The 14,164-nt window shown below is 45.3% G+C and overlaps 1 protein-coding gene across 3 annotated transcripts in view; it reads right to left on the bottom strand.

Moving 5' to 3' along the window:
* Window positions 1-3,327: 3,327 nt before the first annotated feature.
* Window positions 3,328-14,164, bottom strand: part of LOC119659012 — a 61,445-nt gene continuing 50,608 nt past the window's right edge. For all 3 annotated transcript variants that reach the window (XM_038066911.1, XM_038066918.1, XM_038066900.1), the window contains 4 exons: window positions 10,626-10,789; window positions 10,402-10,492; window positions 10,172-10,290; window positions 3,328-4,231 (listed from right to left, as the gene is read on the bottom strand). In XM_038066911.1, the coding sequence (XP_037922839.1) occupies window positions 4,089-4,231; window positions 10,172-10,290; window positions 10,402-10,492; window positions 10,626-10,761 (489 nt within the window). In that variant the 5' untranslated portion in view covers window positions 10,762-10,789 and the 3' untranslated portion in view covers window positions 3,328-4,088. The remainder of the gene's footprint in view (window positions 4,232-10,171; window positions 10,291-10,401; window positions 10,493-10,625; window positions 10,790-14,164) is intronic.

Below are 14,164 nucleotides of genomic sequence, written 5' to 3' on the forward strand. Positions count from 1 at the left end.
TGGCCCTCCATGAACAAGTATGCCAATTCCTGGGCCAGAGAGTGCATCGCATGCCAACAGTGTAAAGTCACCAGGCATGTAAGGAAAGAAGTAGGCTCATTCCCCCGCACTACCAAGCGGTTCCACACAATACACCTCGACATAGTAGGGCCTTTTCGAGACTCGCACGGTTACAAGTATTGCCTCACAATCATCGACAGGTTTACGCGGTGGCCTGAGGCAACACCTCTAAAAGACATTACGGCGCAATCTTGTGCCGAAGCCCTCTGTCGAGAGTGGATACCTCGCTTTGGCGTCCCTGCAGTGGTCATCACTGACGAGGGAATGCAATTTGAGTCCACCCTTTTCTCGGAGTTAGGTAAACTCCTGGAGCTTAAACCCCAGCGGAGTTAGGTAAACTCCTGGGGTTTAAACCCCAGCGGACTACTGCATACCACCCGCAATCCAATGGGATGCTAGAACGTTGGCACCGGACCCTGAAAACCGCCATTATGGCACGCGACGATCCGTCCTGGACCCAAGTCTTGTCTCTCGTCCTACTCGGCCTACGTACAACACACCGAGAGGAATTTGCTGCCAGCCTCGCGGAGCTGGTATACGGGGAGAACCCGAGATTCCCAAGTGATCCGGTCTTCGACAAGAGATCGGGTCTGACAGAGTCGGGGCTCTGAGAGACAATCTCCGACGCATCAAGGCCACTCCTCCTACCCAACACTCGTCCGCACCTGTCTGTGCGCCCAAGGAGAGGGACACGCGCACGTCCTGGCCAGGACGGATGCTGTCCGGAAGCTGCTGCAGCCTCCTTATGAAGGCCCGTACCGCCTTCTCGAGCGGGGAGAACATTTCTTCCAGTTCGAGATCGATGGACACAAAAAGGCGGTCACCCTGTCCAGGCTGAAGCCCGTGTGCACCCCAAAACAACGGCGCGTTCGCTTCAAGAACTGATGGGGAACACAGTTCTGGATTCAGTCGCTGAAACCCCTCGGTTTCATCTGGGGGCGGAGTGATGACTCCCATCGGCGCTCTCCACTCAGTTTAGACCTCACCACAGGAGTGGAGAGCAGAGTGCCATGACTTGACGGCAGGACGTAAAGGAAAATAATAAAGAGTCTTATGTCTTCGAGATTGGCTATTGCGGCAATTAATATTAATTTAATTTCATGTTGTATATAATTAAGTGCTAAATATAATTTAATATCATAAAAAGATAAAGTATTTAGCTCTTAAAAATCTGCAGTGCGTCTAATAATATGGCCAGGGACTGTTTATTTCTAAACCTATCATTTGAAATGATAAAATAACTCAATGAAGTAAAACACTCGGTAAGGTTGGTGAACCTCAGAAGCTATCCAAATTGCTCACTCAAATCTAAAAGCCATGACTGGAAATACTGTTGAACTCAAACAATTGATGCTTAAACATATCCGTGTTCATCTAACTGCAAAGACTTAAAAGTTATTACTGCGATATTAATTTATGTAAATTGTATCTCATCTATTAGATCTGAATTATTTAAATACACGTTGACCACTGGCTTGAATTTCGAAAGATCTAATGCAAACATCTAAGTCGAGCTCGTGACCATTTTCACCATTTTCCACTAATTTAGTGATTCGTCGATTCATCATCAAATCCTCTCAAGTTTCTCAGAGTTTTGGTCTGCGCTGTGATCCTTAAAGCTTTCATTTATCTTTTCACGTGAGAGTTATTGAAATTTCTAAGTGCAAGATCAGGTCATTAAAATTTGGCACTAAGTTCTACTACTTGCGTTAGTTATCAAAATCCATTTCTGGCTATTCAGCTACGTATAAAAGATTTATGAGGTTGAAACTGATGTGTTGCAGAGTGACAATAGTAAAAGTTAATTGTTGATTGTGTAATTATGTATTATTTTTCGCTTTTCGATTTTTTCTCATTCGTTTCTATTATTTGCTCCCCAGCTTTCGAATATCTTTGTTAAATTCCATCGGAAAAATCTAAATAACAACTTCTAAACACAGGACAATATCGCCGAATGAATAGTTCAAGTTATCTTATTAAAAACTAATTTAGATGTAATTATCTTATTAAAAACATTTACCAGGTGTACTCCTAATTAATTTCCGGTTTTTTTCGATGGATGGCGTTCTATGCTTTGTGTCGCTGTTGGCCACACATACCTGTCATTTTGTTTAGTTGTTGTCGAGTGTCTAAACTGCGTTGACGTTTCCCAAAAAATTTCCTCCAGCAAGTTTTTATTGCGTGTCAAAAATGTCGGCGTTCGTACCGAATTTCGAGCATATACGCCATGCATTGCTTTTCATGTTCAATCATGGAAAAAAGGTGTCCGAGAGCCACTGTGCACTTGTGGAAGTTTTTGGCGATTGTGCATTAACACTTCGAACATGTGAAACGTGGTTTCGACAATTCAAAAATGTAGATTTCGACCTGAACGACGCCAGACGCTCCGGCAAGCGAAAATCGTTTGATGACGCCGAATTGCAAGCATTATTGGATGAAGATAACACACAAATGCAACGACAGCTTGCAGATACGTTGGCAGTTCAACAGCAAGCAATTTCGAAGCATCTGCGAGCCATGGGAAAAAAATTCAGAAATGTGGAAAGTGAGTACCGCATGAAATGACCGAGAGACAAATGGAGAACCGAAAAGTGACGTGTGAATTGCTGCTTCAACAGTACAAAAGAATGTCTATTCTAAATCGTATTGTTACGGGCGACGAAAAGTGGATTGTTTTGGAGAACCCTAAACGCAACAAATCGTGGGTGAGTCCAGGTGAAGCATCGAAAGCGACGGCACGACCAAATCGTTACGGTCGGAAGGTCATGCTGTGTGTGTGATGGGACCAGACCGGCGTGATCTACTTTGAACTGCTGAATCCTAGTGAAACTTTGAACGCCGTTCGCTACAAACAATAAATGAAAGATTTAAGCCGAGCGATTGTGGAGAACCGACCAGAATATCAAGAAAGACAGAAGAAGCTGATTTTGCTCCACGACAATGCACCATCGCATAAGTCGAAAGTCGTTCGCGACACGCTATAAAAACTGAAGTTGGAGGTGCTTAGCCATGCGGCTTACTCACCAGACCTGGCCCCATCGGATTACCACCTCTTTGCCTCGTTGGGCCACGCACTTTCTGAGAAGCGCTTCGACTCCTCCGGAAATGGCTCACTGAGTGGTTCACCTCCAAAGACAGTCAATTCAACTGGCGTGGTATTCACAAATTACCAGAAAGATGAGAAAAGATATAGAAAGCAATAAAAAATATTTCGAATAAAATAACTATTAAGGTTCCCTTGGAATTATTTCACAAAAAAAACGGAAATTAATTAGGAGTACACCTGGTAGATGAGACTATTTTGATTTTGCTAATTTCAAAGCTGCCAAATGTTTCATTGATATAAAATTTTAGCCGATAAGCTCGTCTACTTTAAAAAAATGAGTCCACACAAAAGTATTCTAGCTTCCTTAGGGTATACAATTTCATAACATCGTGTACGAGTCGATTAATTAAATGTGGCAACTACTCTAGTCATACGTTTTGCTTATTAATCCATGAACAATTCTATAAAATCGAATCACCAAACAGAATTTTAGGCCTTGCTTCCGTATAAAGCACTATTGCTTCCTATTTCGAACCTTTACAACTTCTTCTATTATCCAAGTATCGAAATTCAGTTTAAATATTTTCCTAGATATGTCGTTTAATGATAAAAATTACTTAAGACTTGACTAATGCACTTCTATTAATATTGTTTCATATATAAAAAACTTGTGTAGGATGTAATCGATAAAATGAGTAACTTTAAACAATTTTTGCCCCATGACAATGTTAACACGAAGAAACAATAAGTTTTAAGTATTTTTCTTTAAGATATTGCCCGAAAATTCAAAGCGCGATGCTCAAATCTTAATAATACTTTTTTTTATAAATCATCTACTCGCTATGATAAAATCTATTTAAAGCTTTTCATTCTTTTTGTTTTTCAAGGTTTTGAGTAATTTTACCTTAAACATGGTATCTTCAGGCAACTTACATAATTTTAACTAGAAATTGAGAATATCATTTGAAAGTAAAAAGCTTCATTATGGCAATTTTTTGGGTGCCCGTCGTTTTTTGAAACCAGTCATTTGTCTCACCAGTTGTGAGTTTTCATCATCGATATCTGTTTGTGGATCCCATAGACGTAATCTTTTCGGGATGTATAAAAGGCCGAGAAGAGTGATTGCTGGAATAGAAAAGGGCAGTGATTAGGTCAGTGACCAAAGTTGAATGACAAATAGCTATGAATCAAAAAATCTAGACAAAATTCTCCAGTCCTTTAAAAATACAACACGTCGTCCAGTGGACAGAAATCGAAATACGGTTTGGCGAGTTTTTCACTATTTGGTATTAATAAGGGGACTTTGGACAATTATTAAATCCGAATGTATCATTGTTTCATCATCACCAACAGCGCAGCAACCGGTATCTGGTCTAGGCCTGCCTTAGTAAGGAACTCCAGACATCCCGGTTTTGCGCCGAGGTCCACCAATTCGATATCCCTAAAAGCTGTCTGGCGTCCTGATCTACGCCACCGCTCCATCTCAGGCAGGGTCTGCCTCGTTTTCTTTTTCTACCATATTACCTTGCTCTTGTAGATTTTCCGGCTGGATCATTCTACGGATTAATTGACCAGCCCACCGTAACCTATTTGGTCGGATTTTATCCACAACCGGACGGTCATGGTATCGCTCATAGATTTCGTCGTTTTGTAGGCTACAGAATCGTCCATCCTCATATAATAATAATAATAATAATAATCGTTGGCGCAACAATCCATATTGGATCAGGGCTTTGAAGTGTGTTAGAGCACTTCATTCAAGACCGAAACGGTACACTACAGTATACTGTAGGAGGCAATGTGGTCACCATTGCGCTCGCCGGAGATTATTCCTCATATAGGGGGCCAAAAATTCTTCGGAGGTGGTTAGATTAGAAAATGTCAAAATTATGATGTGTAAATAAGTTCTCTCAAGATAAGCCGATTTTTGAGACATTAAAATGGAAAATTGGTTTAGCGAAACACACCGGCCACGTGACCCCCTCGGGCGCGTTTTTGAAGCGGCCGCCGGCTCGTCGAACGCTTTCAGCCTCGACAGGGTGACCCAGTTCCGCCCGCTCAGGACGTCGAGATTGAACGAGTGCTCGCCTCATTCTAATACTCTAAAGAGGCCCTCGTGCGGGAGTTGCAGCGGCCTCCGAGGAGTGTCCACCCTAATGAGGACTTGTGCCCACGTCTCGAGATCCTTGGGGGTGTTGACTTCCGCTGTCGCGTGTCGGGACAGTGGAGCCGGTCGCAGCTTCGAAACCGCATCTCTGAGCAAACGCAGCATGCTGGAGTCGCTTAACCCTGCTCTGATGTCCGAAACCGAGTCAACGAGGACTCCAAGTACCTACAGGCGTCGTAAGTTTCAACACGGCATCCGCAACTGTCGTCACCATTACTCTCAGGTCTTCCACTTCCTGACGTGTGGCTCTAGAGACTTCAGCGACCACGGTGCGTGCGTACACCTCATGCACTTTATCGCCGTAGTGGACAACACGTTGGAGTGACCAGTTTTAAAGGTAGATGCTTAGTTTCAAAAGAAGATGCCTGGTCCGCTCGTGCCGGCGAAAGCATTTTTACTTGAAGTCTTTGCAGCCCGCGGACGCGTGTCGAAGTAGTTTCGAAAAATGTCTACGGACCAGAAAGACACGGCAGGCCGATCAGACCCGCCGGTAACAGCACTGGCTGTGCGTGTTCCCCCATTCTGGCCCCGGAACCCAGAATTATGGTTCGTTCACTTGGAGGCACAATTTCAAATCTCGGGAATTACGGCAGATGCAACCCGAGTTAACTACGCAGTGGTGGCCTTAGATGAGGAGACCATCGTCCTCGTCTCCGACATAGTCAAACATGCCTCGTATATTAAACTCAAGAGTGAATTGATGAAATTCCTGTCAGTAAGTGAGTCAGCAAAACTGGATCACTTGCTGGCAGGCGTAACGTTGGGCGATCGAATCCCCAGCCAATTGGACGGGAGCACGATCGACGACGACTTGCTAAAATCAATCTGGCTGCGGCGTCTTCCGGAAAGCACCCAGGCGGTCCTCGAATGCGTTATAGGCTCTTTGGAGGCCCTGGCTGCTGCAGCTGACAAAGTGCACCAAGTGCACGCGCGTCCTACATTATCAGCCCACCGAGGAATTAACTTCATTAAAATACGAAATGGCCGCTCTTGCTGCAAGCATGGCCGAAATGAGAGCGACGTGGAACGCTAAGCGTGCGGGTGGTAGGTCGCGAGCTCGCTCATGGTTCACCACCCGAAAAGGGGCGATCGGGTAGCCGGTCTTCTGGACAACCTACGGACCCAGGCATATGTTGGCACCATCGTAGATTCGGGGATAAAGCTACAAAATGTACACTACCCGGTAACTTCGCAACCTCTACAAGAAACTAGGTCCGGGGGGGTCCTGGCGACGGCCATGCAGAATGCAGTGCCACGTTGGCTCACGATCCAAGACCCTCTCAGCAGGCACACCTACATTGTAGATATCGGCTTGGAGGTGTCGGTTATTCCCGTGCCCCGGCACCACCGATTAATACCAGAAAATGTAAAACTCGCAGCAGCGAACTCCTCAAAAATAAATACCTACGGGTACAGACAAGTGGTCGTGAGTCTTGGCCTACGTAAAACGTTTTCGTGACCGACCTTCAGGCAGCTGTTGGTCATCACCACTCCATATGGTCCCTAAGCCATTCGCCCGGCGAATGACGCCCCTGCGGGGACTATCAAAGGCTAAATGCCCAGACCATTCCAGACCGATACCCCATACCACTCATCTACGACTTTGTGCACCATCTCGCAAACTGCCGCGTCTTTTCGACCTTGTAGCTCCCGAAAATATATACCAAAGACGGAAATGTGCACACCCTTTGGACTCTTCGAGTTCGCGCGGATGACTTTTGGGCTGTGCAACGCGGCGCAAATCTTTGAAACGTTTATTCACTCAGTCCTGCGGAACCTTGACTTTTGTTTCGTATACCTGGATGATGTTCCGGTCGCTTCTTCCTCAGAGTCTGAGCTTTTGGCCCATCTCGAGTGCATTTTCCAACATCTACTTGAGACCGGACTAGTCCTATACGTGGAGAAATACAAATTTCTCCAGAATTAGGTGAGATTCCTCGGCCATTCCACTACCCCTGACCGAATCCAACCCAACCCAGACAAGGTGCAAGCAATTTTAAGCTTCCCACGTCCTAAGGCAGTGAAAGAACTGCGGAGGTTCTTGGGTATGCTCGGAGAAGAGACCTCGGCCATACATTCCGGCCACTTTTCGCAAGGAGGTGTTCTATGCAGTTCACGATTTGGTGCACTCAGGCATCAGGACAACGAATCGGTTAGTTACCGGAAAATACTTCCGGCCCGCTATGAACAAGGACATCAGCTCCTGGGCATCGCGTGCCAGACGTGTAAGGTCACCAGGCATGTAAGAAAAGAAGTAGGCTCATTCCCTCGAACGACCAAGCGGTTTCACACGATCCATCTCGACATCATAGGCCCTTTGCGAGATGCGCACAGCTTCAAGTATTGCCTCACAATCATCGACAGATTCAAGTATTGCCTCACAATCATCGACAGGTTCACGCGGTGGCTTGAAGCAATGCCTCTGGCTGACATTACAGCACAATCCTGTGCCGAAGCCCTCTGTCGAGGTTGGATTTCGCGCTCTGAAGTCCCGGCATTGATAATCGCTGATCAGGGAATGCAGTTTGAGTCCACCCTTTTCTCGGAGCTAGGCAAACTCCTGGGATTCAAGTGCCATAGGACCACTGCATACCACCCGCAATTCAATGGGATGCTAGAACGTTGGCACCAGACAATGAAATCCGCCATCATAGCCCGCGACGATCCGTCCTGGACGCAGTTCTTGACTCTCGTCCTACTTAGGCTCCGAATAGCCAGCCGGGAAGAGTTTGCTGCCAGCCCCGCGGTGCTCGTGTACGAGCGACCTGATTTTTGACAGAAGATCGAGTCTCAGAGACTTCGCGGCAGCCAGCGCACCCAAAGAGCACGATAAATGTACGCCCGTCTTGGTCGCTGCAACTACATTATGAGGGCCGATGTTGTGTGCTCAAACGAAGAAAGCATTTTTTTCAGCTCGAGATCGGAGGCCACCCAAAAACCGGTCTCTTAAATTAGTTGTTTTCAGTCCAGTGCTGCCAGGCAGGTACCGGAGTCAATTTAAGGGCGTCGTCCCGTGTGAAGGGCGTTTTTTTTTTTAAGAACTGGATAAAGATACTAAAGATACTAAGATGGCTAAAAATCACATCCTACTTTTTAAATGCGTTTTTCTCGAAACTGCATGTTGAAAATCGGGTGCCACCATAGCCTAAAATCTATCCAACGAAAATCTTTAAAATTTTTACGACTTATTCAGAACATATTTCTACGGTCCGCGAACTAGGATAATTGCGATTCATTCAGTAGTTTTTTTTTATTCATTCCAGAATCCGTGAAAAAAACACCAAAATTCACAAAAGAAAGTTTAATACGGCACCAAAAATTTAGCTTTTAATATTTTTTAATAATCCTAGTTTGCGGATTATAGTTAAGTCTGCACGTTAAAATGCCGTTTACTTTTTTCTTTAAGACGATCGCAACGCCCTCTAGCGTGGCAGCAGAAAAACACTTTTTTTGGAGATGAGTGTATAAACACTGCTCTGTCTTTCAATAACAAGCTATGCGATCGGGCTGAAAAAAATACTATGCACGCTCAGGATATTAATAAATCTACGGTGAAAAAGTCGTATTTGTATCTTCATCCAGTTCTCCACAAAAAATACCCCACTTTCGTCAGACTTTCAGGTCCCCAAGTTCAGTAGCGCGAGAACAACATCACGATGACGTTGACTACGAAAAAAGAATCGCTATTATTGCGTTGAATAAATGTTGGAATACGCCGAAAAAGATTCATAGTTTGTTAAAAAAGAAACTGCCGGCAAACGAACGATTCGTTTTTAGAACATTAGCTCGGAACCGCGGAACAGCTGATGTGATTGACAGGCCGCGAGAGAGGCACCCGCGCTCCGTAAGTCCTCCGAATGTCGTGCATGCTGTGCTTGAGCGTGTTCGTCGCAATCTTCTCCGCAAGGAAAAACGAATTTCAACCGATATGGGCGTTTCAACTCGAAGTATGAGTCGTATTTTACGAGAAGATCTCGGTCTCGGTGCATACCGGTGGTGCGTTAGCCATATATTAACGCCAAGACTGAAGGAAATACGACGAACTCGGTGTGCTGCGCTTCTGCAATGATTTCCTTGTAAAAATATCGCAAAATTCCATTTTCTGATGAAAAAATCTTCACCATTGTGGAAATAGTCAAAATGATCAAGTATATGCTCACAAGAAAATGCTCCGCGAGTCCAATGTCGTCACCATCTGACTTCTGTCGTGGTATGATGGGGCGTCTCATATCACGGAGTAACTGATATTCATTTCTGCGAGGCTGGCGTCAAAACCAATGCGAGCGTGTACGAAAAGATGTTAAGAGGAGTGAATCTCTATTCGCTGGAAAGTTGCGATGCTTCCAGCAGGACTTGGCCCCCGCTCACAAAGCCAAGATAATTCAACAGTGGTTAGCGGCGCATGTTCCTGACTTCATAACCACGGATGAATGGGCGTCAGGTAGCCCAAATTTAAATCCTCTGGACTACAGCCTTTGGGCTAAGTTAGAGGAGACTGCCTGCGATCGAACTTACACCGATTTGGAGAGTTTGAAGGCCAAGATCGTGCGTGCAGTTTGAGAAATTCCGCTTCATACCGTGCGTGAAGCGATCGATGCATGGCCTCACAGAATTCGGGCCTGTACAGCTGCTAACGGCGGCCATTTTGAATAATTTTTTTTTTTCGTTTGAAAGCTCTGTTTCCCTTTGGTGTACTTTTCAATTGATTTGGTTTATTACTTCGTGTGAAATAAAAATTTGTTTGACTGACAGAACTTATGGCTATACTACGTAAATATTTTTAAAAATTGCAAAGTTATCCTCTTGAATTAATTTAGGGGATTTTAACTAAAAAATGATTCAGATGAATCAAGAGGATTACTTACAAAATTAAATACGTTACTGGAATTAATACTTACTATTTAGCACGCATGGAAAAATCACATAAAAATTTAACGTACTCGAACGAAAGTACAAGGCCTCTGAAGAGTAGAGTATCATGGTTAGCGCCAGGGCACATCCTCCCATACTAACAACTCTGCAAATAGTCGAGAGTAGGACATGTAATCGATGGAATAGCGCAAATATGCAAATAGGCAACCTGTTGCCTTTAAAACATTTGCAATACCAACAAACTACGGCTACTTACGGCTTATAATGTATGTATAAGGTGCAGTGAACTAAGGCAATTGCTTTCAGTAAACAATACATCCCGATTATCCTAGAAACCGTGTAATCTCCTGGGCACAATCGGAACGGTGGCCGGAACAGGAAAAGAGAGGGAAAAACAGATTTTTTTAGTATGTAATAAATAATGGGATAAAAAGGCTGCGAATCAATGGATGACTGACTGGTTCATCGTGATAAACTTACCCTCAATAAATTGTGTATCTGAATGGTCCCCCAGGAAGCTCCTCTTCTCGATGTAGCACCGAAATGCCGTGCCGAGATCCATGAACGCCACAAATGCAATCCAGCCTCGGAAGGCATACAATAATTTCCGCTCCATTTTAGTTTGCTTCTTTTTTATTGACGCCCTAGTTATTTTTCCGTCGGGGAGAGAAACAAATTGGTTAGGTATCATCATCACGGTATCTTTTGGAATTCGTATGGCGTGAAGATAAGATAAAAGCGAGACAAGTGTCTCCAATTATGTTCAAGTGTTTATCGAGTTCCGTGGGGTGGGTTGGCTACGAGCAGACAGTCGCGCTATGAGAGCGGTGAGGGTGTAACGACCCATTCGCGAATTCCTTCAATATTTACATGCATAGGACCTGATAAGCTCGGGAAATCGGTCAACAGGATCGCATATCGCAAGCCCTGCAACTAGCATGCACCTTCATTAAGCAATTCTCGATTTTCCTTACAGCCTCCAATACTGGAGAGACAGTCCCTACAAAACGATTCCATTCGTCCTATTTCATACTTGCGACCTAGTTTACCAGATAAAAGCAGCACGAAAAATATCAAACCCTCATAGCCTTAAAGCCGTAATGGTGGAAATGAATACTCATAATGTCGTTTCACAATCCAAAAGTCGTTTCCTGTTGATTTATTGTCCGCAGCGGTTAACTTTGATTGTTTTCCCTCCTCCTGACTTGTGCTCAATGCCAGCACCGCGTCCTAAGTGCTTACCATGTATATTTAGTCCTGACTATCGCAATGTACAACTTCCATACTCCTTTTTTCTGTGCCGAGAAGAACAATTTGAACAAGGACATGGCGATGGCAGTTTCAACCTCTACACTTTATTCGTAACACTAGTCACATTGAAACATAGGAAACTTGCAAGTTACCAGGGAGTCAAGGTACGATGATGATTGTAAATGTCCTTTTGTAATCCTGGGCCTAGTGTTAGAGGACTTATGGTTTTCAATTCACATGCTATGCTCAGGTATGGAATGCACCTGCTTATGCTACATAGCAAGTGGGTTCGTACCCATACCAGGAGCGAAGGAAGCAAAACGTTTTGCGGTGGATCCGTAGAAATGGCAAAACATTTATATGATCCTGGCATTCAGTTGAAAGAAGGGAAGTGCATTGCTCCATTGTATCGAGTATCCGTGGAAGGAGGTCCTCGAAAAGCGAAAAGTATGAAAATCCGGCACTCGAAAAGAGTAGGACAAGTGCGGAATTGCTGGTAGTCGAACTGTGCAATAGTCATGCCGGGGGAATATGAGAAATATATGAATCCGAATAATTAAAATTTTTTAGTTTGAGACTGAGAACTGACATTCCTGACAATAAGGATGAAAGCTTAACTCTTGCCGCGAAGTAAAAATATTTCGAATCACTTTGAACATTTGGACATGTCGACTGAGCCCGAATCTGAGTTGAGTAATTAATAATTCTCTGATTAAAGTTTGGAAGGCGGAAAGTAAAACTAGAAACAGTGGTGGAAAACCTCGACACAGTCGTCTTTGACGCATATCGATGAGGAAGAATCACTGACGCCGATTAACCCGAGCGATGTTTTGGGCAATGATCAGTCTGGAGCTGCCTTTACTGCCCTCGGTAAAAAGATCAAGGAGCTGTGTGAGTTTATAAAGGAGCGCAGGAACATTTACCAAAATATAAGGGCCATGATAAGAGGCATCCGTTTGACGTACGGCAAGGCCCAGGATAAATGAGTAGGGAAGTCGCCGATTGGAAAAGTGAAGGCGCAAAAGGGGAGAAACCGGGGAAGAGGCTGCGCGAGAAGCTGAATGACTCAACAGGCCAGCAAACCCCGAAAAGAAAAAAGGACTCAACTCCCAAAAAGGCGGAGTTCATGAAAAGTACGCCTGAAGCTGCCAGTGAAAATACTGCAGTGGCTACCTCGAGAAAAGGGATCGAACCTTCAAAGGCGGATGCGGAAGCTTGGAGGAAGGTAGAACCGCGGAAAAGAAATTATCGGAGGAAGATTAGACCGGAGGTGACTTTCATTTCCAAACGGGGCGAAGGGTCATACGCCGACATTCTCAGGAAAGTGAACGCAGACCCCGAACTCACCAATTTGGGAGACAACGTCAGCCGTATTAGATGGTCGCAGAAGGGAGATCTTATGTTGGAACTTAAGAAATCCAAGGATGTAACCGCATACAAATTCTTAAGCCAAATCGGGAAGACTTTAGGGCAGGAAGCTGACATAAGAGCTAGCAGGCCGGAGATCACTATAATCTGCAAAGATATAGATGAAATCACGACGAAGGAGGAGGTTCGCGAAGCGTTGGAGAAACAGTTCGATCTTGCCGGACTACAAGAGTCAGTGGTGAAAACGCTAAGGAAAGCCTATGGGGGAACATAATCCGCCATCATCAGCCTACCAGTGGAGAACGCACTCAAAGTGTTAGCAGCAGGGAGAGTGAGAATAGGCTGGGTTATGTGTCGCCTTAGGGAACAGGTGACGTTAAAACGGTGCTTTAGATGCTTTGGCTTTGGTCACATTGCGAAGTCATGCACTAACCCAAATGACAGGTCAAAGCAATGCAGCAGATGCGGAGTGGAAGGCCACATCAGCAAGACTGCGGAGCTAAAAAAAATTGTCTACTGTGCAAGGTGAAGGGCATCCACATCTACTGCTGCTATGCTCCACCCAGCGCTACACTCGTCGAGTATGAGCGGATGCTTGCTGCTCTTGTTTTGGATGCAAGAGGACGTTGGCCGATCATAATAGGAGGCGATTTCAATGCGTGGGCTCTTGAGTGGGGCAGCCTGATAACTAATGTCAGGGGACGTGTTCTCCTCGAAGCATTCGCGGAGCTGGACGTGGTACTGGCGAATGTTGGGTCTTCGTACACTTTCCGGGGAAGGAGCCTGGGGTCTATAGTGGACCTGACATACGTGAGTGCCACTTTAGCCAGTAGAATCGCTTGGCATGTCAGTGAGGACTATACTCACAGCGACCACCAGGCAATCTGCATAGAGATCAAGGGCGGATCGAGCTCGAAAAAGAGTTTTCGCAGAATGCCGGGTGGTATGCTTGGCTGGACAGTGAAAGCTTTCGAGGGGGACACGTTTTCCGCGGTGCTCAAATCCGACATATCCCTGAGTGGTACGACTGGAGAGAAAACCACCCATATCACTCGATGGGTGACGGAAGCATGCGATGCTACTATGCCCAGAAGGCGATTGCTCCCCAGTAGGCAACCCAATTACTGGTGGAACAACGAAATCGCAAGTTTGCGAGCCGCATGTTTTCGGGCAAGGAGGCTTTGAAAGAGGCTCAGGGGAAAACCCGGTGGCGACGGTCGAGAGGAGGCACACAAGCAATTGCGTGGCCGCCTAAAGGAAGCCATTCGGAGGAGCAAAAAGAACTGCTTCAAACAGCTGTGCGACCATGCCGACATAAACCCTTGGGGCGAGGCTTAAAGAGTGGTGATGAAAAGGCTGCGGAAGCCACCCCAGGTGACCTGTCCGCGCCTCCTGAAACA

Source organism: Hermetia illucens, chromosome 1 (assembly GCF_905115235.1).
Source record: "Hermetia illucens chromosome 1, iHerIll2.2.curated.20191125, whole genome shotgun sequence".
In the NCBI taxonomy this organism is placed as follows: Eukaryota; Metazoa; Arthropoda; class Insecta; order Diptera; family Stratiomyidae; genus Hermetia; species Hermetia illucens.